At 43.7% G+C, this 26,693-nt stretch overlaps 1 protein-coding gene across 1 annotated transcript; it reads right to left on the reverse strand.

Moving 5' to 3' along the window:
• Positions 1 to 14,411: 14,411 nt before the first annotated feature.
• Positions 14,412 to 24,700, reverse strand: mgat4c (mgat4 family member C; the record flags this gene model as incomplete). Its single annotated transcript, XM_080538938.1, has 3 exons — positions 14,412 to 15,568; positions 16,607 to 16,754; positions 24,572 to 24,700. The coding sequence occupies 3 exons, from the start codon at positions 24,698 to 24,700 to the stop codon at positions 14,412 to 14,414; spliced, it is 1,434 nt and encodes a 477-aa protein (XP_080395064.1).
• Between the last annotated feature and the right edge of the window lie 1,993 nt (positions 24,701 to 26,693).

The raw sequence follows: 26,693 nt of genomic DNA on the forward strand, positions 1-26,693 counted from the left end.
CTCTCAGGTCTTCTGCTAGCATATCAGCCCAATAGAGCTCTCAGGTGTTCTGCTAGCATATCAGCCCAATAGAGCTCTCAGGTGTTCTGCTAGCATATCAGCCCAATAGAGCTCTCAGATCTTCTGCTAGCATATCAGCCCAATAGAGCTCTCAGGTCTTCTGCTAGCATATCAGCCCAATAGAGCTCTCAGGTCTTCTGCTAGCATATCAGCCCAATAGAGCTCTCAGGTCTTCTGCTAGCATATCAGCCCAATAGAGCTCTCAAGTCTTCTGCTAGCATATCAGCCCAATAGAGCTCTCAAGTCTTCGGCTAGCATATCAGCCCAATAGAGCTCTCAGGTCTTCTGCTAGCATATCAGCCCAATAGAGCTCTCAGGTGTTCTGCTAGCATATCAGCCCAATAGAGCTCTCAAGTCTTCTGCTAGCATATCAGCCCAATAGAGCTCTCAAGTCTTCGGCTAGCATATCAGCCCAATAGAGCTCTCAGGTCTTCTGCTAGCATATCAGCCCAATAGAGCTCTCAGGTGTTCTGCTAGCATATCAGCCCAATAGAGCTCTCAGGTGTTCTGCTAGCATATCAGCCCAATAGAGCTCTCAGATCTTCTGCTAGCATATCAGCCCAATAGAGCTCTCAGGTCTTCTGCTAGCATATCAGCCCAATAGAGCTCTCGGGTCTTCTGCTAGCATATCAGCCCAATAGAGCTCTCAGGTCTTCTGCTAGCATATCAGCCCAATAGAGCTCTCAGGTATTCTGCTAGCATATCAGCCCAATAGAGCTCTCAGGTCTTCTGCTAGCATATCAGCCCAATAGAGCTCTCAAGTCTTCTGCTAGCATATCAGCCCAATAGAGCTCTCAAGTCTTCGGCTAGCATATCAGCCCAATAGAGCTCTCAGGTCTTCTGCTAGCATATCAGCCCAATAGAGCTCTCAGGTGTTCTGCTAGCATATCAGCCCAATAGAGCTCTCAGGTGTTCTGCTAGCATATCAGCCCAATAGAGCTCTCAGATCTTCTGCTAGCATATCAGCCCAATAGAGCTCTCAGGTCTTCTGCTAGCATATCAGCCCAATAGAGCTCTCAGGTCTTCTGCTAGCATATCAGCCCAATAGAGCTCTCAAGTCTTCTGCTAGCATATCAGCCCAATAGAGCTCTCAGGTCTTCTGCTAGCATATCAGCCCAATAGAGCTCTCAGGTCTTCTGCTAGCATATCAGCCCAATAGAGCTCTCAGGTCTTCTGCTAGCATATCAGCCCAATAGAGCTCTCAGGTGTTCTGCTAGCATATCAGCCCAATAGAGCTCTCAAGTCTTCTGCTAGCATATCAGCCCAATAGAGCTCTCAGGTCTTCTGCTAGCATATCAGCCCAATAGAGCTCTCAGGTCTTCTGCTAGCATATCAGCCCAATAGAGCTCTCAGGTCTTCTGCTAGCATATCAGCCCAATAGAGCTCTCAGGTATTCTGGCTCTGGTTTTCTCTGTGTACCACATGTACAAAAGAAGAGATTTGGTGAGGCTGCATTCTCATTTTATGCCCCCAGATTGTGTCTCACTGCCAGTTTACATTAGGGATGCAACCTCAGCACATATGTTCAAGTCAAGACTAAAAACCCATCTTTTTAATATGAATCTTTTTAAAAGTATGATTATATAATGATTGGAGTACTTTGAGCTGCAACGTTATACAAATACAAGTTATTATTATTATTACTATCCCCCCCCCCCACCCCCCCCCACGCCCTTTTCTCTCATTGATGTGGCAGATATGTCTCCGGTCTGTATTACTTATTATCTAATTCTCCCCCCCCCGTCTCATAAGCATGCAGCGTCTGAGCGCCCAGGGATCCTCCATCACCCCACAGACACACAATCACCGGCTTCCTCCGCAGGCTTATTACAAGACATTCATCACCCGCCTCTGTTTCCCTGTTTTCCTCTTCTCCTCTCTTCTGCTCTGCCTCCTCTCTCTCTCTCTCTCCCCTCCCCTCTTCTCTCTCTCTCTCCTCTCCCCTCCCCTCCTCTCTCTCCTTTCTCCCCTCCTCTCTCCCCTCCCCTCCTCTCTCTCCTCCTCTCTCCTCCTCTTCCCCCTCTCCTCTCCCTCCTCCCCTCTCCCTCTCCCTCTCTCTCTCTCTCTCTCTCCTCTCCTCTCTCCCAGAGGCACGAGGTTTTAAAAGCCCCTTACTTAGCCATTCATCTGTTCATTCCACTTACTTTCCCTGTCTTCCCTCTCTTCTCCTCTCTGCCTTTTATCTCTCTTCTTCCACCCCCCCACCCCCCTCTGGCTGACCTCGATGAGTGGGGCAGTCCCACTCATATTTCTCATTTCATTGGACAGATACAGTGAAGACAGACAGGAAAGTAAGGAGAAGAAGGGAGAGAGAGAGGGCATGTCAGCAGGGCATGGGCCGGATTCTAACCTATGCTGACATGGGCATATGTGTGCACTGTAGACCGCGGTGCTGGACCACTGGACCACCCCAGGCCATGGTGCTAGACCACTGGGCCACCCCAGGCCATGGTGCTAGACCACTGGACCACCCCAGGCCATGGTGCTGGACCACTGGACCACCCCAGGCCATGGTACCAGACCACTGGACCACCCCAGGCCATGGTGCTAGACCACTGGACCACCCCAGGCCATGGTACTAGACCACTGGACCACCCCAGGCCATGGTACTAGACCACTGGACCACCCCAGGCCATGGTGCTAGACCACTGGACCACCCCAGGCCATGGTGCTAGACCACTGGACCACCCCAGGCCATGGTGCTAGACCACTGGACCACCCCAGGCCATGGCGCTAGACCACTGGACCACCCCAGGCCATAATACTAGACCACTGGACCACCCCAGGCCATGGTGCTAGACCACTGGACCACCCCAGGCCATGGCGCTAGACCACTGGACCACCCCAGGCCATGGTACTAGACCACTGGACCACCCCAGGCCATGGTGCTAGACCACTGGACCACCCCAGGCCATGGTATCAGACCACTGGACCATCCCAGGCCATGGTGCTAGACCACTGGACCACCCCAGGCCATGGTACTACTGTAGACCACTGGACCACCCCAGGCCATGGTGCTAGACCACTGGACCACCAAACTTTTCTCCCTGGCCTTTGACCTGAGTTGAGCCTGCCTCCCGACAACTGCACTTTTTGTACTTTTATTTCAGCACCTGTTGTATTTTGTATTGCACCTTGTTTTTGTGTATTTTTATCTGTTGTTTCTCTTTTACTAGTGTTTTATCTGTTAAGCACTTTGGGCGGCTGTTTTTGTCTTTGCAAAATGTGCTACGTACACCTTGAAAGTGAATCCGACGGCGGTTGATTTGATGCACAGATGTGAGGGGGAGGAATTCCCACATCCCCCCTCCCCCCCCCAGTAAAGATGGCAGATCACAGAACACAGTTCACTACGCTAGAGTGGAACGGATCGAAGAAAGCCAACAAGGAAATCCATCCAATCCCATATCAGGTGGTTGTGTGGTTCATCGGCCTTGTTTACGCGCTGCCAGCAGCACCATGGCAACCGGCGGCAATCGATCGGGTGGTGTCTCCTGCTGTGGTCCTTATTACAGGGGTATTGGCTTTTCCACGCCTGCCTGGCACCTTTAGAGGGTGTGTTAGGTATGGTTTAGAGGGTGTGTTAGGTACGGTCTCAGAGATATCCCGCCTGGTCTGCACAGACTCACCTCCCCTCTTTGGTTCCAGTTCACTTTGAAGGAGGACGGTTCATCTGTTTCTCTGTAGGCAGGGTGGTGAGAAGGTTTACAGGCCTTGAAAAAAGTAAATGTTCCCCAAGTGTGGAGAGGAGAGAGTCAGGACCGGAAAAGGATTATGGATTTTGAGATCTGATCATGAAGTGAATCTTGATGGGAACCGTCAATGAATACTGCTCCTCCTGAGACATTACTACCCCCCAGCACTGTGTCTCCTAAGACACCTGGTTCCCCCTATACTGTGTCTCCTAACACACCTGCTTTTCCCTATACTAATCTACTACCCGCCTTGCTCCAGTGTCTATTAATAAAAAAACATCTTTCTTTCTTTTTTCTTCTATCACGACGACCGCCAATGGCCCCTGGCCTGAGCTGGTGAACTGATGATTCACTTGCTTAGTCAAACGTATCGATTGTAAGTCGCTTTGGTATAAGGCGTCTTATTTTCGTAAAAAATGAAAAAATTTAAATATACTGTTCAACGACGGCCTCCTCTCTCTCTGCATGGTGTTGTTGTCTCTCCCTGTCATTCTTTCTTTTCATATCCCAGAGAACCTTTTGACGGATCTTGGAGGTCGAAATTGGGTCCCTATCTGTGCTGGCTTGTGCAGGCTTCTTTTAAGGCCCTAATTTCAAGATTCAAAATGTTGTAGCTATATCTTCAAAAAGAGCAGAAAATAAAGGCTATACTTAGGCTGTACAATTGAATTTGAACAGTATTGTAACAACCCTGTATAAGGCCCCTTAGCAGCTCCACCAGGGGAGTTAACTGCGGTCGGTTAGGAAGCACAAGGTCATGAGTTCGATACCCGCTTAGGGCAAGCTACTCTACCCAGCTGGGGCGGCTGTGGCTCAGGAGGTAGAGCCGGTGTCTAATGTTCGCAAGGTCAGCGGTTCGATCCTCAGCTGGCAATGTGTCAAGGTGCCCTTGGGCAAGACACTGAAGCCCAAATTGCTCCCAATGAGCAGGGCTGACAGATTGTCTAACTCTTTTCTATGCAAGTAATAATTATTGTTTGATCTGATTAAACATTTTGATAGTTTGCAGAGTGAAGACTGAAGATTGATTCAGGAAGGACCTTGGATGTCAACATCGTTTTGCTAATAATAAACTCTCGAGGATTGATAGTGTATCTTCTTCCATTGTGTGTTGATACAAACGCACCGGAATGGAATACAGATAGGCGAGCGGTGGCAATATATTATATTAGTGCCATTATATTAGACTGGCATTATATTAGACTACATAAAGATAGTCGGGCTAGATAATATAACCCCAATTTGTGGATATACTACATTATACATTGTTACATGATAACATGAAAACAGTCGATATACCCAAATCAGAAGCCGTGGATTAACACTTAATCAGCCATGTGAGTAAAACAAATGTTGTATATCTTTGCACTCGATCAAATTTCAGGACCCTCCTTTCATGACTTTTCCTAGATATGTGCGTTCTACCACCCAGTATCCTTACATTTTCTAAAACACATCAGGATAAGCTAGTATGAAGCTATTTTGCAGTTTTTTCTGTGTGGGAGGCAGGCTAATTTACAAGCGGCCAACTAGTGGTCGTTGTGTGTAAATAACAGCTTCCCATTGTAAAGACTATGGTCATTTGACCCCCGAGGCGTCTCTAATAGTCGGTAAAAAAGGCACGGCTGTTCTAGTGTTAAACTGTCACTTAGAATCAACTGTCACTTTCAAATTTGAAATAAGATTTGACAGTTGGTGATGTGGTGTTCTAGTGTTAAAGGCCAACCAGCCTCTCCCATCAATGACACCCTTTGAGTGTAAATAGCAGCATAGCATTGTAATGACGTTATGCTGCGGGTGCTAGGTACAATAGGCACGGCTGTTCTAGTGTTAACAGTGCAGTCAGGGCAGCACTTAGAGAGAGAGAGATTCTCTCTGCCTTCAGACCCGGCGACATAACTAATGACAAGAAGGCCCGCTACGACCTCCGCAGAGCGATTAAGACGGCCAATCGGGAATACAGTGAAAAGCGATGACTCACACAGCGTGTGGCGTGTGGGCCTGCACTCAATTTCAGACTCCAAGGGGAAGACCTAACCTAACTGCACATCTCCAACATGGTTGGCTCTCTCTCTCTCTGTCCTTCTCCCTCTCTCTCCCTGACTGTCTCTCTCTCTCATTCTCTCTCTCTGTCTCTCTCTCTCCTTCTCCCACTCTCTCATTCTGTCTCTCTCTCTGACTGTCTCTCTCCCCTTCTCTCTCTCTCTCTCTCTCTCTGTCTCTCTCTCTCCTTCTCTCCCCCTCTCCCTCCCAGACGAGCTGAATAGCTTCTACGCCCAGCACTCAAAGTTGAGGGGGGATGGCATCCCCACTGAAATAAAAACTGTCAAAATCATCCCCCTTCTAAAACTGCCATCCCCCCTTTCCATCCCTTATGTCATTCTATCAATGAACGTGGTGTTACTGCTGTTTCAACATTTAGTTCTGCGCATATTGAGTCAAATACTGTGGGCGAGGGAGGGGGGTGGCACACACACATGCAACGACATTTTTATACCAAGTCACTGACACTGAAGTCACTGACGCTGTGGAGATGCTAAAACTGTCCCCATATGATAAAATCCACCATCACCCCTGACTTTCTTTTACACCTTGAGTACTGGTTATTCCCATACATACATTCCTAGCAATGCTAATTCTAATATAGTCTAATATATTGCCAGCGCTCTCCTATCTGTATTCCATTCCGGTGCGTTTGTATCAACACACAATGGAAGAAGACACACTATCAATCCTCGAGAGTTTATTATTAACAAAACGATGTTGACATCCAAGGTCCTTCCTGAATCAACCTTCAGTCTTCACTCGGCAAACTATCAACATGTTTAATCAGATCAAACAATAATTATTACTTGCATAGAAAAGAGTTAGACAATCTGTCAGCCCCGCTCATTGGGAGCAATTTGAGGTTCAGTGTCTTGCCCAAGGGCACCTTGACACATTGCCAGCCGGGGATCGAACCGCCGACCTTGCGAACATTAGACACCGGCTCCAGACAACTTTTCAACAACCTCAAACGTACGTCCTCTCAACGTCACTCTGGGCCACGCGTTGACTGTTGTTCCGACACAGACGAGATCTAAAAAACAACCAATCAACCACGAGAAATGTTCATTGGGAAACTGTGTATGTCTCACATAATAACGATGTGTGGGTTCCTGTCTACCCTGGTGAGATGCACAGCCTAATTGGTTGGCGACGCTCCATCGCTTCCCACTTAATACATTGTTGTTTTCATAGTTATCCCCCTCGACATTCACACTTCTGTCTGGAGACCGGAGACTTGGCTTAAACACAGCGTACTGTAATGACCGCTCCTCCAAACAGGTCATTGTGATGAAACTATATCAACTAAATAACTATACTGTTATAAAACAGAAATGTCCCCCAAAAGGATGGTGCATGGCATCCAGCACCCCACACACATTAAGTATGCAGTCAAACAAAAAGCCCCAGGAAGCATATGAATATTGAAATGAATTATGTATGGATTTCTTTTTCGCTTTTGGCTAACTAGCAAAGATCTGAATCAAACACACATTTGTGCTCTCCCTCCCACTGCACGTTTTCAAGGAACTGCAAAATATCACACCAGTTATGTTTTATTTTATTTTGTAATGAGAGGGTAAGCCAAATTTGTATGATCTACATTATTTGTAAACATTCTTTTTTTTAATCAAAACAAAACATGTCCAGGCAACACGTGAGTTTAGAATGATAAGGTTCTATCTCCGTTTAGGGCAGTTCAGAGATATTGAGCGTCAAAGTTTTTACATTCCATTATGTTTTGTGAGATGGAACCTTTGTATTTGATTAATTACTAACTCAAAGATGTCAACATTTTAAAAATAACACCACACAGGCATTCATGAACACCTAATGGATCAGATTATGTAAAAAACTCAATTTTGACAAAAACTGAGATAGAACCTTATAATTCTAAAGTCACGAACAACAGAATAACATCACATATTGATTTAGGGTTCAACTCCGGTCCCTATCTCTCACTGACAAATAAAAATCCAATACTCAATACTCATGCCCTGATTACCAAGACAATTGCGTCATCCATCACGTTGTGCAGTGCAGTGTATCACAGACTGTTTTCTTTCCTCTAGAATCTAAAGTAAACGGACTGTACGGGTTTTGGTCGACCGTTGCAAAAGTCAATACAATTTCCCCCAACATCTATTGGCATTCATGTTTCATGTTTAATCTAATTCGTTTTTTAAATACAATATGTACATTACATTACAACATTTTGAAATGATACATGTAAAAAAATATATGTCCTTTTACAATATACATACAGTACCAGTTTAACAAAAAACGTCGGAGGAGAAAAACACAAACACAAAAAACGACATCATCTCGATACATTTTCTCCACTTTAACAACAAGCACAAAGGAGATTCAGACCTGTTGTAAGGTAGTATTGGTAGGGCATCTACTAACTAACTTAACCAAGTACATTTTTCCAGTAGTAGATGCTGGACAACATAGTCCTAACTCCTGGAAAAACAAACATCTCTTCCTTACTGAAAATGTGTAGATATTCATGCACCTTTATACACTCACCGTTGGAAGACAGCTAAACAACACAGAGGGTGTTATCCCACCATCATGGACTGCACTGTATTCACTGTTATTCCCAGCACTCAAAGTTGAGGGGGGATGAGAGGGGATGGCATCCCCCCCTGAAATAAAAACAGTCAAAATCATCCCCCTTCTAAAACTGCCATCACCCCCTTTCCATCCCGTATGTCATTGTATCAATGAACGTGGTATTACTGCTATTTCAACATTTAGTTTTGCGCATATTGAGTAAAACACTGTGGGCGAGGGGGGGAGGGGGGTACGCACACATGCAATGACATTTTTACCAACAAGTCACTGACACTGAAGTCACTGACGCTGTGGGGATGCTAAAATTGTCCCCATATGATAAAATCCACCACCCCCCTGACTTTCTTTTACAACTTGAGTACTGGTTATTCCCATACATACATTCCTAGCAATGCACTTGATTGATTTACTTAATATTGTATCAGTCATGGGAACTAGGCGTACTAGCAGTTTCACAAGTACAACATGTGATTCAACATTTAACGGAACCTGAACAGTTTCCTGACCAGCTCCAAGGGACTTCAGATAATCAGAATAAAATCAGATAATCGATGTGTAGGGAGGTGAGATGCATTCTGGGCCGGCCCTAGGCGGTCTCACCTGCCCGACCCTCACCCGCTCTGCTGGCAGACAAAACCAGCCTCTCCTGTGTCTCCACGACCTTGCTCATCTAACAAAGCCAGCCAGGTCTGGTTTACTGTACTGTAAGTGTTCTTCACACACACTGTCCTTTGTGTTAACACTAGAACAGCCGTGCCTTTTCTACCTACTATAAGAGCCGCCTCGGGGGTCACATGACCATAGTATTTACAATGGGAAGCTGCTATTTACACACAACGACCACTAATTGTCCGCCTTGTAAATTAGCCTGCCTCCTACACAGAAAAACGGCAAAATAGCTTCATACTAGCTTATCCTGATGTGATTTAGAAAATGTAAGGATACTGGGGTGGTAGAACGCACATATCTAGGAAACGTCATGAAAGGAGGGTCCTGAAATTTGATCGAGTGCAAAGATATAACATCATTTTTACTCACAGGGTCAAATGACCCCACCCATGGCTGTTCTAGTGTTAAGAGAGAATGCTTCTGAAAGTAAGCAGAGGAGATCTAACTAAAAACATTCCCAACCGAACAGTCCAAAGCGGTTGATTATCTAACGGTTGAATCTTTTACAGGTACAGTAGGTAGGTAGGAGGTGCATGGCTGCTTAGCTGCAATACATAATTTAAAAAATAACTGAAAAAAAAGCTTCCCCTGAAGTATTTAACTAGGTTAGATACATTTATTATTACATCACGGCCCTCGCTCGCTCAAAGTGTACGTGGAGATGGCTGTTTGCAGGCGGCCTCAGGCAGAGCATTGCTGTATACAGCACTTTCCTGACACTGAGCTGAGCAATTTATTCAGCTTGTGTTGTCCCCCCCCCCCCCCCCCCAGATGTAAATCTGTCAATAAATCTGCAGCATACAGCTAGTTTTGACTTCAAGTCTTCCTTCAAACAGAATGGTGCTAGCGGATAGCGGATAGCTATTCCCCCCTCAGGTAGTGTAATATCCAGGATGCAATGGGGGATTCGGATGAGGAATGGTGACATCTCTAACGATCCATTAGGGTGAGTGTGTGTGTTCTCCACGCTGCAGTCTAACTGCCCTGGAGACAACAATGATTTGTCCATAACTTAGAATGGATAATAGCCAGGTACTACTTTGATCTTGTGAAAAAACCATCCTTTAAGTGGCCCTGTGGTGTATGCATCAACAGTGATGTTGATGTTGTTGTTGGCTGTGTGGTGTTCGTGTTGTTGACTGTTTATTTTATTAAAGAAAAAGGAATTTTTCAAATGTACATGTACACACGCTATATATAAACTATTCTCACAGGGTTTTAACTTCATATGGAGGTAATATCATTTTTGATAGATGAGAAGTCACATTTTTGAGAGGTTTGGGGACTTCATATTACAGGTACAAATAAGTAATACTAAAGCTGTGGTGGGGGACGTTTGTGATTTCATTTGGCACACACAGGGTTGACAGGATGCAGGGCGGGGGTGATCTAATACAGGAACAGTCGTGATGTGTGACTGAACGAGACCCTATGGGAGGAAAGTAGATAGGTAGCGATCACAGCCACAGAACAAGACATTGACAATATGTGACACAGTCTGATCATTTGGTCCTCATGTCGGGACCTGATGTAACGATCTGACTTTTCTTTGCGAAAAACGTACAATACATTTCCGCGTTGTTGCTAGTCAACTAACACAGTTTGTTTTGTGAGTCTGCTAACAATGTAAAGTAGTGTTCTAGTTAACTAGGTAACAATGTAAAGTAGTGTTCTAGTTAACTAGGTAGCAGTGGGGATTACTCACCCAATCCATCGCGTTGTTGCAGCATTCTGACTTGACTAGCGAGTGTGTGTGTTGTGATTCTCAACAACGTTGAAACGTAGTTCCGTGTTTCAAAAGAAAAGTCCGAACATTTTGATTGGTTGCCGACATGCGGACCAAAAGACTAGAACGTGTCACATACGCATTCTTAATTTACACATGCTTAATAATCTTCCACTTTTATTGTCCCCACAGAACACTGGAGTAGTGTAAACATTCCACACTTTATTGCATTGTTTGACTTCAGTGATTAGTTGATGGCTCTTGTCGTCATGGAAACAGTTTGTCTACACAGCTCTGAGTGACATAATTGCGTGAAAACAAGAGACAACAAGGAGATTGTTCAAACTCCTTCTATGAATTAATGTTTAGCAATGTTGATCAATAACAACTGCATCCGAAGAGCTCTTGATAATGTTATATTTTTCTATAACGCGATGTTGTTGTAAATGGAGGGGGTGGTTGTGGAGCACAATAATAGCTTAGGGTTAGGTTAGCTGTAGGAAGGTAGGGAGGGGGGTCATACCTCTCCAAAAGCGCATTGCACATTAATAATCAGTGGTTGCCTGGGTTACCGACAGAAACAACTTAGGTAAGAGTACAAAATACAAACATGAGTGGCTGAGGTCACAACATTCGGGGAAAGAGATTGAATTGAGACTCTACCTCCAAGGGTGGGGGGGTTGGCTGGTGTAGAGAGAGAGAGACACAAACACAGACAGACCAATTTAATTGGGTGAAACTGCTGTGGGTTAAACAAGGGTTCAATCTGGCCCTTTCCTCTCTGTGCAGTCCAGTCTGAGCTCTTAGAGGAGATGGGTGAAAATGTGATGTATTTTCACACACACACATAGACCTGTGTAGATATGTGTCTCTTACTGCACACACATAATGGGGTAGTGGTGGTCTAGTGGATAGTGAGTTGGACTTGGGATCGGAAGGTTGTGAGTTCAAATCCCGCCTGAAGCCACACCACTACTAGTGTGCCCTTGAGTAAGGCACTTAGCCCTCAATTACTCCAGGGGGAATGTCCCTGTAATTCGTAATTGTAAGTCGCTTTGGATAAAAGCGTCTGCTAAATGGCAAAATTAATTAATTAATTAACATATCATACACATTCTGTGATGATTCTGCTAACAGGGGGGGGGGGGGGGGGGGGTGGGTTATGAATTAGCATTCCTTTGTCTTATAATAAGACAAAGGACCCCTGGTGTTCTTTCCTAACACCAGGGGAGCCACCCCTCCTAAATTTCGTTGTTTGGTACCTGTACTGTAGCAATGACAATAAAGACCATTCATTCATTCATTCATTCATTCATTCATTCATTCATTCATTCATTCATTCAATAATAATAATAATAATAATAATAATAATACATTAGACTTATATAGCACTTTTCTAGACACTCAAAGACGCTTTACAAACTGAAAAGATCGAGTAGTAATAATAAAAAGAAACAAAAGGTAAATAGAAGGAAGTATAGGGGCCTAATGAAGGTAGTGCTGGGGACACATGGGAAGGGGAGGGGGGGAGAGGGTTAACTGGTGAAGGCCAGCTTGAAGAGGTGCGTTTTGAGGGCCTGTTTAAATGTTGGGAGGGTGTTGGCCTGTCTGATGTGGAAGTCTTAAAAGTCTTAAGTCTTAAGTCACATGGTCAAAGCATTGTCCTCACATGTTCAAGATGGCCTCCCTTCCTGTGACCTGCCCCCTGCCCTTTGACCTGTGTAACCTAACCCCCCTTTTCACACCGTGGTCATTGGGGGTATAAATGTGTGAAGAACAGACAAGGAGCCTTCTTTCTTTCCCGCCCAAAAAATAAATAGTTCCCCAACTGGACTGTTGCCTAGTAACCTGAACACAAACAATGTAGTCTAATTAACGGTCATTTAGTAGAACACCTGTGCGGCGGAGTGATACATATAGTTAAAAGTCCCAGTGCTGTTACACTGTATAATCGGCACTCATGGAATGCCTCTTGTCCAATCAAATTACTTAGTCGGAACTAACTGTTGTATAAATAGTCTATGACTCAGAAGTTTTACTCGTGATCTATTTCAACCGAATTCTTAAAAGTAAATGTGACTTCAAAAACAAACATTATTCTCCTGTCAGCACCTCTGACAGTAGATAGTGTCAGTAACATCCTGTAGCCCAGCCCACTCAAACACCAAATAGGACATGGTAGCAGTCATGACAAACATTAACACTAGAACAGCCGTGCCTTTTTACCTACTATAAGGGACGCCTCAGGGGTCAGCCCCTCTTTACAAAGCTCAAGCTGCTATTTACACACAACGACTGCTAGTTGGCCGCTTGTAAATTAGCCTGCCTCCTACACAGAAAAACTGGCAAAATAGCTTTACACTAGCTTATCCTGATGTGATTCTGAAAATGTAAGGATGCTGGGTGGTAGAACGCACATATCTAGGAAAAGTCATGAAAGGAGGGTCCTGAAATCAGACATTTCGCAAAGATATAACATGTTTCTTTACGCACGGCTGTTCTAGTGTTACATAGTGGAACAGTGGATAATCAAAGCCATAACGACGTAGATACGCTTACAGGGATTATGTGTGAAAGATGAAGACATTTAAGAGGGAGTGAATGGAGATTTTTTTCTTTTCTAATCACTTAATACATCTGGAACAATGCTATTACCCTGGAGTGGTGCTGTAACCCTGGAACCATGCCCGACGTCCGCGGGCTACGCTTGTCTGCGCGGGTGTATTGTTGTAAGCACAACACCGTGTGAGACCAGAAGCTTGGATACGGGGATACGATTGTATAATTGGCTGCACTTCTTAATCTGAGACAACATTGGGTTTTTACAGAAATTAAATTCATTACTTCACATCATGAATGAAATATCCTAACACAGCATTTTCTGTCGATTCACATCCACGAGTACACTCTTAGAACGAAGGGTTCTATACCGAACCAAAAAAGGGCTAGACGCTTTATACAGTGGGGGAAATAAGTATTGAACACAACATTCTGTCCAGTAAATGTATTTCCAATGAGCCTATTCAAGTGAAATTTGCACCAGACCGTGGACCATAACGGGTTCCTTAAATGGTTCTAAATTGAATCATGTATGGGGTCATTTATGAATCATGCAATAGATCCTCTTTTGTGTCTAAAGAACCGTAGACGGTTCTGTTTGATAGTCTACAGCAGTGGTTCTCAACCCTCTCCTCGGGGACCCCCCAGCCGCTCCACATATCTGATCTGTTCCACCACCAGCACACCTGACTCAACTAATCAAGCTAAAAGTGTACTCTTAAGTCAGTCAGACAGTCCTTAAACATATGGATTCTGATGATGATTTCCATGAACATACTACCATAAAGGTAAATACTTTCAGATATAAAAAAAACTATAGATTGGTTTGGTCAATCAAAATATAAATGCAAATAAATACATACATACATACAAATCTATAAATAGGTAAGTAAGTAAATACATAAATAAATAAATAAATAAATAGCCAAATAAAAACAAAAACAAACATATGTCTTCATGGCTGTTCAGGGCCTAGGGATGAAAACTAGCCTTCTTGGCTAATTCCGGTGTCCACTGTCCCTGCCAAATAAACAACAATAATAACAAAAAGTATGGTGACATTTTTGTCATTGTCCTCATTGACTAGGTGGCTGTGTAGTCCACAAGCTTATACCCCGAATGATCAGCCAGTCTTTCTGACTGGCAGTCACCACGATTCGGACGCACTCGATATCGAAGGCTATCTTGTGGTCCACGTCTTGAACCTCAATGTTGCCGTTTTTAAACTCCCCTAGAGTTATGTACGAAGAACACATCCTCCCTTTCTTAGTTCCGACCAGCTTCTCTCCGACTTCCAGAGCTCCGTGGTGCAGGATATCGTTCTGCCGGTCGTCCGCTCCCGTGACGATCTTAATTTTACTTATTTTGGTCGATTTGTTAAAGACGATGACAAAGAATTCCCCGGTAGAAGGGGGTTTCCCCCAGAAGTATTCGTCCACGCTGCTGTAAGCCTTGGCGGCGTCGTAGTTCTCGAACACGTTGATGTTGGTGTGCAGGCTGGCGGGAGGGTTGTCGGGGATGTCGACCGAGTCCTCCTCGAAGTCGTCGTCCTTCAGCTTGTTCTCCGCCCCCTTGTAAGAGGAGTAGTAGCCCATGTGCTGGAACAGGGAGGGCTTGAAGCGGATCACGTCCTTCTGGGCCAGCAGACCGCGGAAGTGGATGAGGAGCCAGTCGCAGGGCATCTCCTGGTAGAACATGAGCAGGAAGTGGGCCAGACGCGGCAGGTCTGCGGAGCGGTAGAGCTTCCCTATGTAGCCCAGCTTGGAGAACTCCAGCGTCACCCAGTAGGAACCTTCCCTGGAGGTGACCACCTTCTTCAGGGCCGTCAGGAAGTTCCGCGAGCAGCGCACGTCGTCCTCCAGCATCATGTAGAAGTCGGACAGGTTGGTGCAGAAGTTGAGGAGGAAGGCGTAGTCGACGTTCTGCTTGGAGCGGAAGCGGACGCGGTCCTCCGGGTCGTTGTAGTTCCTCTTCAGGCCGTCCAGGGAGGGGTAGTACTCCTCCGGGGCGTGGATCACCAGGAGGCGCCCGGCTATGATGTGGTGGGCGAACTTCCTGGAGATGTCCTGGACCAGGTTCTCACACCAGGCCAGGTCAAAGTCCGCCAGGTGGACCACCACCACGATCTCCTTCAGCTCCTCGTAGCTGGACTGGTCAAAGATGGACTTGATGGTCTCCATGAGGTAGTTTCCTCGTTTTCTTTTGACCGATGACAATCCGATGGTAAGATACTCTGTGAACAAGAAGATAAATATCATCATACAGTATTTCAGGTATGTCTGACAGTGTGTCACATCGCACTGTAACTTGCACAGCATTTTACACAACCTGATACTTGAATCTGAACTTCCATAATGTTGTTTAAACTTAAGAATGAGTGGTAGTTGTTTAAACTAAGAATGTTGATATGCTGATTCACATTCTGCTGCCGTCACTTATTCTGTTATTGACGCTCTGACGCTACTGTATACAGGCCTGCAGCCACGGTTGATTGGTGTTTATATCCTGCTTATTCTTATTGGTTGTTGTCTATATCCTGCTTATTCTTATTGGTTGGTGTCTATATCCTGCTTATTCTATGATTCATTTTGACTTTGTATTTCCACTGGAAAGCCAATGCCTATTTGAACCTGTACCCAAGAATGTTACTCCTTGTATCCGTACATCCATGTAATAAAATACCTTCTGATTCTGATTAAAGTTACGTGTTAAATCAACTAGGTAAGGAAAGGATCGTACAGTAACTGTAGCAAATGCCAGGAAGTATCAATTGTTACCATGTAAGTTCGTAGAAATACCAGGTAAGTACTGGTCATTGGACTGAATAGAGTGTTACTTTTGTATTGCAATAATGTTTATCTCTAGAGTGCAAAATAACAGCATCCGCACACTCAAACACTCATAAAACATACTTTATTGCGAGCTTTCGGTCACAGACCTTCTTCAGGCATAAAGCAGACAAGTGAATGCAGTGGTTTTAAGGGTTCAAACAACATCACTTGATTTAGCCAACGCACAACACCTGTGTCAAACATGTCACCTAGTGACTAAGCATCAAGGGAATTGTAGTCTTAGATTAAGAGGACTACAAAAACATACAACAAGTGTTCATGAGACAGGAAACACCACAAACAATAATAACGTTCATCTCAAAATGTAATTTGTGTTCATCACAACTCAATTGAGTAGCTAACTAGAGACAATTATAACGGTTTAAATCATTTGTGTCGACAATTACATTGTTAATACAGACAGTATGGTCCACACTCACTCTTCCGAGGCAGGGGGGTTCCGGCGAGATAACGATATGTGACGTTTATCGTCCCCGAGAAATTAGTGAGATCTCTGAAGGTGTGAGCGTATCTCTCTGAGCTGGGGGGATGAGCCGATGTCTCTCTCAGCCGTCTCTTGTCCTCCTCCTGCACAGGGAACAAAGGAACACAGAGGAGAAGACGTCAAACACACCAAGGTCTCACCTCAATTATAGAAAAAAATAAACCACCGTCGAGTCAGGGTTAAAAAGAACATTGTTGTCACGTCCACAGTGGCATGTGTCCTTGTTGTGTCTTTGTGTTTCCTTCTGTGTGTGTCCCCCTGTCAACATCATTCATCGCCTCACACATAACAGTAGCACTAGATTTAAAACAGTGGAGGAGTGCAGTCTACAGTGTTGCCAACTTGGCGACTTTGTAGCTATATCTAGCGACTTTCCAGACCCCCCTTGGCGACTTAACTAGTCAAAAGCGACAAATCTAGCTACTTTTTCTGGTCATTTGGGGAATTACTGTGAAGTATCTAACATATCCCATCGCAACAATGATTTTGTACAGTTCAGTATATTATTTGTAGGTATGTTTTTGTTTAAATAATATTCACTCTGTCTTTTAGTTTCACACTCAAAAACCCCTCAAACGGTTCACTCTGTCTCAGTCAGTCTCTCGCACCCTCTCAGTCAGCTTAGCTAGCTGTCATAGCTCAGCTCATTAACCATAATGGCTCAGTCAAAACTCAGAGAAAAAAAAAGTGTGTAAATACATAAATAGTTAGTTTGTAAACCTGGTCAGCCTTTAAAAAAAAAAAAAAAAAAAAAAGCTTTTCAGAATGGCATATTATGCAAATTAGTTGATTACGTCATCTAGCTACTTCTAGCTACTTTTGGGAGAGCCAGCAGCTACTTCCGTTACAGAGGAGTTGGCAACACTGAGTGCAGAGCCCTTTTCAGTTATTCAAGAAGATAAAATAAGGAACCAAGATCACTGTGGTAATAAAATAAGCCAAAGTGTTTTCAAAGTAGTCAAAGCAGTACAGGATACCAGTGGAAACAGTTACAGTTGTTGGCTAGTGGATTTCTGTTACGGTCAGAGCTGAGGTACCTAAGCGCAGGACACAGAGACAGGACACACATAGAGAGCGGGGTAGCATGGCAGGCAAGCAGACAGGGCACTAACCTATCCACTAACCTATCTACATTCAGGTGTCCGTCTACATCAAATATATAAATAAATACTCCTACCAGATATCCTATTGTAAATCGACCGATTTGTGTTTTGTTCAGTCGACTCTTAGATTTTCTTTGTGCAAAGTTAGATTCCAGCTTGTGATTACAAACTACTTACAAACTAATCGTCTTAGGAACTGGTGAGTAGGTGAGATACCTTTGGATGTACAGTTGCATCACATAGGATCTACCTCTGTTATTTCACTCTGAAATGAGCGGATGTCCCATGTATGTATTAGATTAAGTTGTCGCTATATCTGGCAACTTTCCAGACCCCCATGGCGACAAAAGTGACCAGCGACAAATCTAGCTACTTTTTCTGGTCATTTGGGGAATTACTGTAAAGCATTTCATCTAGCTACTTTTGGGATAGCCAACAGCTACTTCCATTACAGAGGAGTTGGCAACACTGTTAGGGCTTTCACACCGGCAGTTCCGAACGCCGGTTCGCGTTCGCGTTCGGAAACCTCCGAACGTTGGCGCTGTCTGGCGAATGAGCCCACGTTCATACCAGTGTATCTGTTCATACCAGTGTATCGTTCATACCAGTGTATCGTTCATACCAGTGTATCTGTTCATACCAGTGTATCGTTCATACCAGTGTATCGTTCATACCAGTGTATCGTTCATACCAGTGTATCTGTTCATACCAGTGTATTGTTCATACCAGTGTATCTGTTCATACCAGTGTATCTGTTCATACCAGTGTATCGTTCATACCAGTGTATCTGTTCATACCAGTGTATCTGTTCATACCAGTGTATCTGTTCATACCAGTGTATCGTTCATACCAGTGTATCGTTCATACCAGTGTATCGTTCATACCAGTGTATCTGTTCATACCAGTGTATCGTTCATACCAGTGTATCGTTCGCCAGACAGCGCCAACGTTCGGAAGTTTCCGAACGCGAACGCGAACCGGCGTTCGGAACTGCCGGTGTGAAAGCCCTATGGGTGGTGTTTTCACTACTAAGATTTTTCTATAAGAAACGGAGCTGATCTACATTGAGAGAGGCAACTTCTCTGTGCAGTAACAATATCGCCACGTTTTACCGACACGCAAACAGTTGAGTGAAGTGAATAGAAACATCTTGTCTGCTCGAGTACAAGCAAGTGCCTCCAAATTCATTATTACATTTACATTTTTGGCATTTAGCAGACGCCTTATTCCAAAGCAACTTACTACATGTAAGTAAGTAAGTGAATCATCAATCCACCAGTTGTAGCAGGAAGCGTAATCTAGCTCAGGCCCGGGGCCATTGGCAGTCTCAGTGATAGAAGGAAACACATTTATTTTTATTTTTTATGTAGACACTGGAGAACAGAGAAACAGTACAAGGGGGGCAGTAGAAGTCATAGGGGACACAGTAAAGGGGAAAAGCGGGTGTCTCAGGAGACGCAGTGCTGGGGGGTAGTAGATGTCTCAGGAGGAGCAGTTAAGGTGTAACCTGAAGAGATGGAGGTCTAGGGCACTAGCAACATGGAGAAGGGCACTAGCAACATGCTTAACTAGAGAGAAATCAGTCAGGAAGGATAAGGAGAGAGAAATGGTCTGTGGCCACCACCTGCAAAACCATTTTTCCTGTTCGGGGGTTGTCTTACTGTTGCCTCTCTCATGTCCACATGTTGTCTCTTTCATTTGCACCAAAGCAGGTGAAATTGATTAACAATCGTTTACGCTTCCTAACTGGACAGATTGATATCCCAGAGGTTTAATCGACTTGGTGTCATACTGTGATGATTAAGCGTTCCCTTAATTTTTTTGAGCAGTGTATTTTAATAATAAGCCCTCAAACATCTACTCCCAAAGTCAACCAACAGGCACTACACACTACCTTGTCAAGTATGTGGCAGTGTGTTTTAGCTAGTTTTTTAAAAGCCTCGACACTCTGGGCAGATCTCGTCAAACTGTCAGAAACAGACTCCACGAGGGTGGCATGAGGGTCCGACGTACTCTAGTGGGACTTGTGCTCACAGCCCAGCACCGTGCAGCTCGATGGGCATTTCCCAGAGAACACCAGAACTGGCAGGTTCGCCACCGACGGCCCGTTCTCTCCACAGATGAGAGCAGGTTCACACTGAGCACATGTGACAGACGTGACAGAGTCTGGAGAACGTTATTCTGCCTGCAACATCATCCAGCGGGACCGGTCTGGCGGTGGGTCAGTGATGGTCTGGGGACTGGGGAGGCATATCGTTGAAGTGTTCCCTGCATTTCTTAAGGGAAGTGCAGTGTATTAACCTTTTATATGTCATTTTAGTGACTCTGTCCGCTTCTGGGTTTATGTGGACGGTTATGTGAGCAGCACTTTCGTTTCGTCCCTCTTGGTTTCTCGGGACACTTTCAGGCGTAACGGGCTGTCGTAGGGAGGCAGAGAACGTTATTAAGTACATTTTTAGACGGGGGTGCCTCGAGACTTTGTATACTTTTAAAGGGTGGTCGTGACTGAACAGTTGAACAAACTGAACAACCTTCGTGCCAGTGCTTTTTTTGTCGTGATATCATCTTATTTCATCATACTTTATCAAAAGGTTGGCCCATAGTTTTCATACTTTATCAAAAGGTTGGCCCGTAGTTTTCATACTTTAGCAAAAGGTTGGCCAATAGTTTTCATACTTTATCAAAAGGTTGGCCCATAGTTTTCATACTTTAGCAAAAGGTTGGCCCATAGTTTTCATACTTTATCAAAAGGTTGGCCCATAGTTTTCATACTTTAGCAAAAGGTTGGCCCATAGTTTTCATACTTTAGCAAAAGGTTGACCCGCCCATAGATCTCAACAATCAAGGGGAGGAACCAAGGAGAGGAAGCAAGGAAACCCTACACATCACATCCTTCACCAAGGTGCTGTTTATTTATATAGCACATTTACGACAACAAAACAGCCGACCAAAGTACTTAACGGATAAAACACTAGTAAAAGAAAACAACAAATAAAAATACACTATACACTGTAGGCTACTTGTAAATGTGCTATATAAATAAACCTGACATGACTTGACTTGCATCTACAGAAAACATTTCAGTTGGATGTTGTGGTGCCGCTCTGCTAGTTAACGGTGGGTGTGGGGGTAGGGTGTTAATTGAGGACCTCCTTGGTTTACTTTTAGTCAGAACATTTTTAAGAAATGTCAATGTTGTTAAAAATCAATGACACACTCGCTAGTCAAGCCAACGTATTGCAATGGATTCGGTGAGTAATCCCCCACTGCTACCTAGTTAATGTAAACAACTTCACAATGTTCACAAAACCTTGATTATGAAAGCTGAAGAAATCATTTTTTACACTGTTCATATCGTACAACTTTTAATTGGAACAATATTCCGTTTTTTTGTTCTCCACTAAAACACTAAGCAAGCACACGCACACGCAGGTCCTACTGAATGTGTGTGCTGGTGTGGTTCAGCTAACCCATAGGAGATTTGGATACATACCCAATGTTAAAAACCCTTTGAGGTGGTTTGCATTGCCCTGCACAAGTGCCAGCCAGATAGTTAACAGTGTGCATAACTCCTTAATAATTTAAATAACAAATACAGACAATGTGTTATGATCACCAAGTCAGATGCTCATCGTGAATAAGAAATAAATCATCTGCATGATTTCAACTTGGGTCCACATCATGAAAAATTAAACGCGTCGTTGCCTTTTTGAAAACAAGCACTTATAAAAGGGACAACATGCAGTAGTGTAGTTAGACTTTACAAATGTATGAACCTCTGGACATTAGCTAAGTTACATTTTGGAGGGGGAGGGGGGGGGAGAATACTATGATGAGCATCAGGAACAGTTGATCTGTAGTGGTTTATATCAAATACTAACGGGTGCAAACTGGTGATGGCCCAAAAAGGTGACAGATATTTTTTTGGCCTGAAAACGAAGAAAAGGATCAATGCGCGGCTAACCTTAGGGGGGGGGGGGGATAGCGCTAGTACTAATGGCGCTAAATGGATATCGCTAGCACTAACGGTGGTCTAACAATGATGCGCATTTAAGTAGCGGCAGCCCTGAACTTAACACCTGCAGAATTACTTCGAAAACAGTTTACTGTGACTGTGTTCTCCACGCTGTCTGGAATTGTACCTAGCTGCCTGAAGCTAAAAGTTATTTCAACAGCAGCAGAGTTTAGCAGACAGGGAGATTAGTTAGCTCGCGCATCATGTGACTTGGATGAGACTTAGACCCCCCTCCCACCCAAAATATTTTTTTTGTAGATTTCCACGATTCACATGGATGACCTATTTTGAGATAAAAACGGCTAATTTAGCAGAAAGGTGACAAGTTTGCACCCCTGTAAACTAAGGAAGTGAATTCTCTTTACTTGCATATTGTTGAGCAATAGTGTACCTAAATGTTCCCAGATTGAGGAGGGGTGTATCCAACACCCTCCCAAGGCGAGCTTGAAGAAGGCCCTCAAAACCCACTTCTTCAAGCTCGCCTTCACCAGTTAACCCTCTCCCCCTCCCCTTCCCATGTGTCCCCAGCACTACCTCAATTAGGCCCCTATACTTTCTTCTATTTACCTTTTGTTTCTTTTTCTTATTACTACTGAATCTTTTCAGTTTGTAAAGTGTATTTGAGTGTCTAGAAAAGCCTAATGTATTATTATTATTATTATTATTATCATCCTGTTTTTGTGATATTGTGGAGTCAAGGTCGTAGGGGGGCGGAAGAGGGCGAGAGAAGTTTCATCTATTTAACATGTCGTGAGCTTAGAATGATAAGGTTCTATCTCGGTTTAGAATGATAAGGTTCTATCTCCGTTTAGAATGATAAGGTTCTATCTCCGTTTAGAATGATAAGGTTCTATCTCCGTTTAGAATGATAAGGTTCTATCTCCGTTTAGAATGATAAGGTTCTATCTCCGTTTAGAATGATAAGGTTCTATCTCCGTATAGAATGATAAGGTTCTATCTCCGTTTAGAATGATAAGGTTCTATCTCCGTTTAGAATGATAAGGTTCTATCTCCGTTTAGAATGATAAGGTTCTATCTCCATTTAGGGCAGTTCAGAGATATTGAGCGTCAAAGTTTTTACATTCCATTATGTTTTGTGAGATGGAACCTTTGTATTGTATGAATTACTAACTCAAAAAAGGTCAACATTTTAAAAATAACACCACACAGGCATTAATAAACACCTAATGGATCAGATTATGTAAAAAACTCAATTATTTACCAAAATGGAGATAGAACCATATAATTCTAACGTCACGATGTGTCTGAGAGCTTGGGGAAAGCTCTCCATGTCTACTGTTCCTTGTTGTAAACCATTCGCCCAACACCTTCTGAAACATCAAACTCAAGCACCTTTCAAGGACTTTCAAGACTCAATTCCCTCAAATTCAAGGACCCAACACGGCATAGTTTGAGACAGATCTAGATGAGAATTGATATAATAGGAACTATCCGCTCACAGACAACAATTAAAAAGAGAGGCTTGAATGTGTGAACACTAGATGGTCTCTTGCCTTCTCTACCACAGCACAGCAAAACAATATATTGTGAAATATGTGTAAAGTTAAGCAATACAGAGAGGAGGAGCTAAGTAAAGAGATCGAGAGAGAGAGAGAGAGAGAGAGAGAGAGAGAGAGAGAGAGAGAGAGAGAGAGAGAGAGAGAGAGAGAGAGAGAGAGAGAGAGAGAGAGAGAGGGGGGAATTCAAGCACTTTCAATGGCCCATGTCTATTTTCAAAAACTTTTAAGACCTTGAATTTTTTTTTCTCACATTCACAAACTTTCAAGGATTTCAAGGACCCATGGGAACCCTGCATTATTACAATAGAGGGCATTGCAAAGCTGCACGACTTGAGTTTCCTGTGCTCATTCTAAATGTCATATCTACATAAGAATCAATTAAATCAACAACAGATCCAAATTCCATAATTTGCTTTAGCATTTTCTTATCTTGAATGTCTTGGTCTATTGGCCAAGAGTGACAGCCAACCAATTATAGTTTTACTAATTCGCTACAGTCAAATTAGGCTAACATTTAGAACTGATTAGCCATCTTCAGCGAGATTGGATCGATGTCACACACGTCGTGTTATATAAATTGCATGTCAAAATCACCTTCAATTTACATAGTGTGTTTTTTGTTGTGCTTAATGTTTGTGCGGGTTTATGTGGATGTGTGACGCTGTCCTTTTAACTCATAACTTTAACAACAAAATTTCCCCATTGGGGACAATAAAGGTTTTCAATCAATCAATCAATCAATCAATCAACTGATGCTGTGACGGTATGTAAGTGGAGGAGGTGTTGGAGATGTCTGTATGCTTCTATCTTTTAACTGTGCTGGAAATGCTTAGATGTGTGCCGCTGTCTGTCGTGTGTGTTCTTTAGTTTTTAACATGTAACCTGATTCCTTTTCATTGGCCTGCTTCCTACACAGAAAAACTGCAACATATCTTTATACTAGCTTATCCTGATGTGAGTTTCAAAATGTAAGGATACTGGGTGGTAGAACGCACATATCTAGGACATTCAATTCAATAAAGTGAATCTAATCTAATCTAAAAAGTCATGAAAGGAGGGTCCTAAAATTTGATCGAGTGCAAAGATATAATACTTTTCTTTAGTCACAGTCATGGCTGTTCTAGTAAATGCTTTTGCACTTATTGCGTATGCTCAAGCAAAAAGACGTCAACTTGTGATATTTCCAGAGAGGACAGCTGTGCTCCTGTCAAATGACCCTCATGGCAGTTGTAGTGTTAAAACAGAGCAGAGGACCAACTCACCAGCACGTATCCGTCCTCCATGTACAGGTTGAGGAAGAGGAGGCAGGTGATGAGGAGGCCGAGGAAGGGGATGGTGGAGCGTTTCCTGAAGCACCTCATCTTGTCCAGGGCCTTCCACGCCAGCCTCATGGCGGAGAGTCTCTTACTGGGATCTGCAGGGTAACACAGGGGGGGAGACACATCGTCAGCCAGCTGCCTCGCCTAGACTGACGTCTTCAGCTGGTAGATGGACAGACTTATATCGCTCCTTATTCCAAAGCGCTTTACAACGGCCTCTCGTTCACCCGTTCACACACACATTCACACACCAATGGCGGCCAAGCTACCATGCAAGGCGCCGGCCGGCCCGCTCACTGGGAGCAATTTGGGATTCAGTGTCTTGCCCAAGGACACTTCGACATGTGGCCATCCGGGGCTCGAACCGCCGATCTGCCAACCTTGCGATCATTAGACAGCAGCTCTACCTCCTGAGACACAGACTGAAGAGTATCAATAGAGTAAATAACAGCATCCGCACACTCAAACACTGCAAAAAAAAAAACATAGTTTATTGCGAGCTTTCGGTCATAGACCTTCTTCAGGCAACTCATTTAGCCACAGAATGTCTAATTTATCAGCACCAATATTTTTAAAGCGGCAAGACGTTCTAGTTTGGGTCCTGTGTCTGTGGCTTGGGCTTAGTGGGATTCCCATGATGCACTGCTCACTCATAAACCCTACATTAACAACTGTAAGCTGAAATTATACACATTATCCTGTAGCATCCCTTTAAGCTAATTATACCAAGCTGAGGGTACATCTTAGTGAGAAAGGAACACATACTCGTTACACATAGCTAAGCTAAAGCTGTCGCCAAGGCAAAATTATATAAACTCCTCAAAAAAAAGTTCAGAAATGTTATTTCGGTCGATTATTCCTCCCCTTTAGTAATACCAATTGATATTGTATTTGATACCGTTGGAAAGCCTGATTAGTCACCTTTACAACGAGGTACAACTTGTAAGGATCATGCATCCGTGGAATGAGCAACACAGCTAAACGTGTGGGTAGTGGCCCCCAAAGATGTTAGGAGTTTATGTATCAGTATAGGGGGAAACAAATCAATGGATATGCAAATCGGGTGGACTGTTATACTAAACTAATTGCCCCTAGTGGGACTAATAAAGTTGTTTGAATTGAATGTGATTGGAGGGAGAATAGTGTGTTTGGTCTCTGGTGGCTAGCCATTAGCATGGTGTTCCCTGTCACTGCTACAAAGCCCCAGGAGACGTTTAATGGAAAACAAACTACCTTTAAGCTTCATTCACTGACCACAGACACATCAATCACTCTCCCCAGCAACCTGTTTATGTTATTATTTATCCCCTTTAGTTTTATTTAATTACCACTGATATGGGTTGAGCTTATAAGTCATATTATTTATAGTTAATCATACATGGGGGGTAGTGGTGGTCTACTAGTGGATAGTGAGTTGGACTTGTGATCGGAAGGTTGTGAGTTCAAATCCCGCCTGAAACCACACCACTACTAGTGTGCCCTTGGGTAAGGCACTTAGCCCTCAGTTACTCCAGGGGGAATGTCCCTGTAATTCATAATTGTAAGTCGCTTTGGATTAAAAGTGTCTGCTAAATGGCAACATTATAAAATTACATATTAACACTGGAACAGCCGTGCCTTTTTACCGACTGAAAGAGCCGCTCTCTTTACAACGCTCAAGCTGCTATTTACACACAACGACCACTAGTTGGCCGGCTTGTAAATTAGCCTGTTTCTTCCTACACAGAAAAACATCAAAATAGCTTCATACTAGCTTATCCTGATGTGATTTTGAAAATGTAAGGATACTGGGTGGTAGAACGCACATATCTAGGACAAGTCATGAAAGGAGGGTCCTGAAATGCGATCGAGTGCAAAGATATAACAATTTTCTTTACTCACAGTCATGGCTGTTCTAGTAAATGCTTTTGCACTTATTGCATATTGCTCAAGCAAAAAGACGTCAACTTGTGATATTTCCAGAGAGGACAGCTGTGCTCCTGTAAAACCTGATGTCTCAGGGAAAACAACCGCAGCGTGAATTCATTAAAATCAAATCAATATAAGTTTACGCTGAGCAAGCATG

The sequence above is a fragment of the Nansenia antarctica genome, assembly GCF_963989245.1.
Source record: "Nansenia antarctica genome assembly, chromosome: 9".
NCBI classification, from domain to species: Eukaryota; Metazoa; Chordata; class Actinopteri; order Argentiniformes; family Microstomatidae; genus Nansenia; species Nansenia antarctica.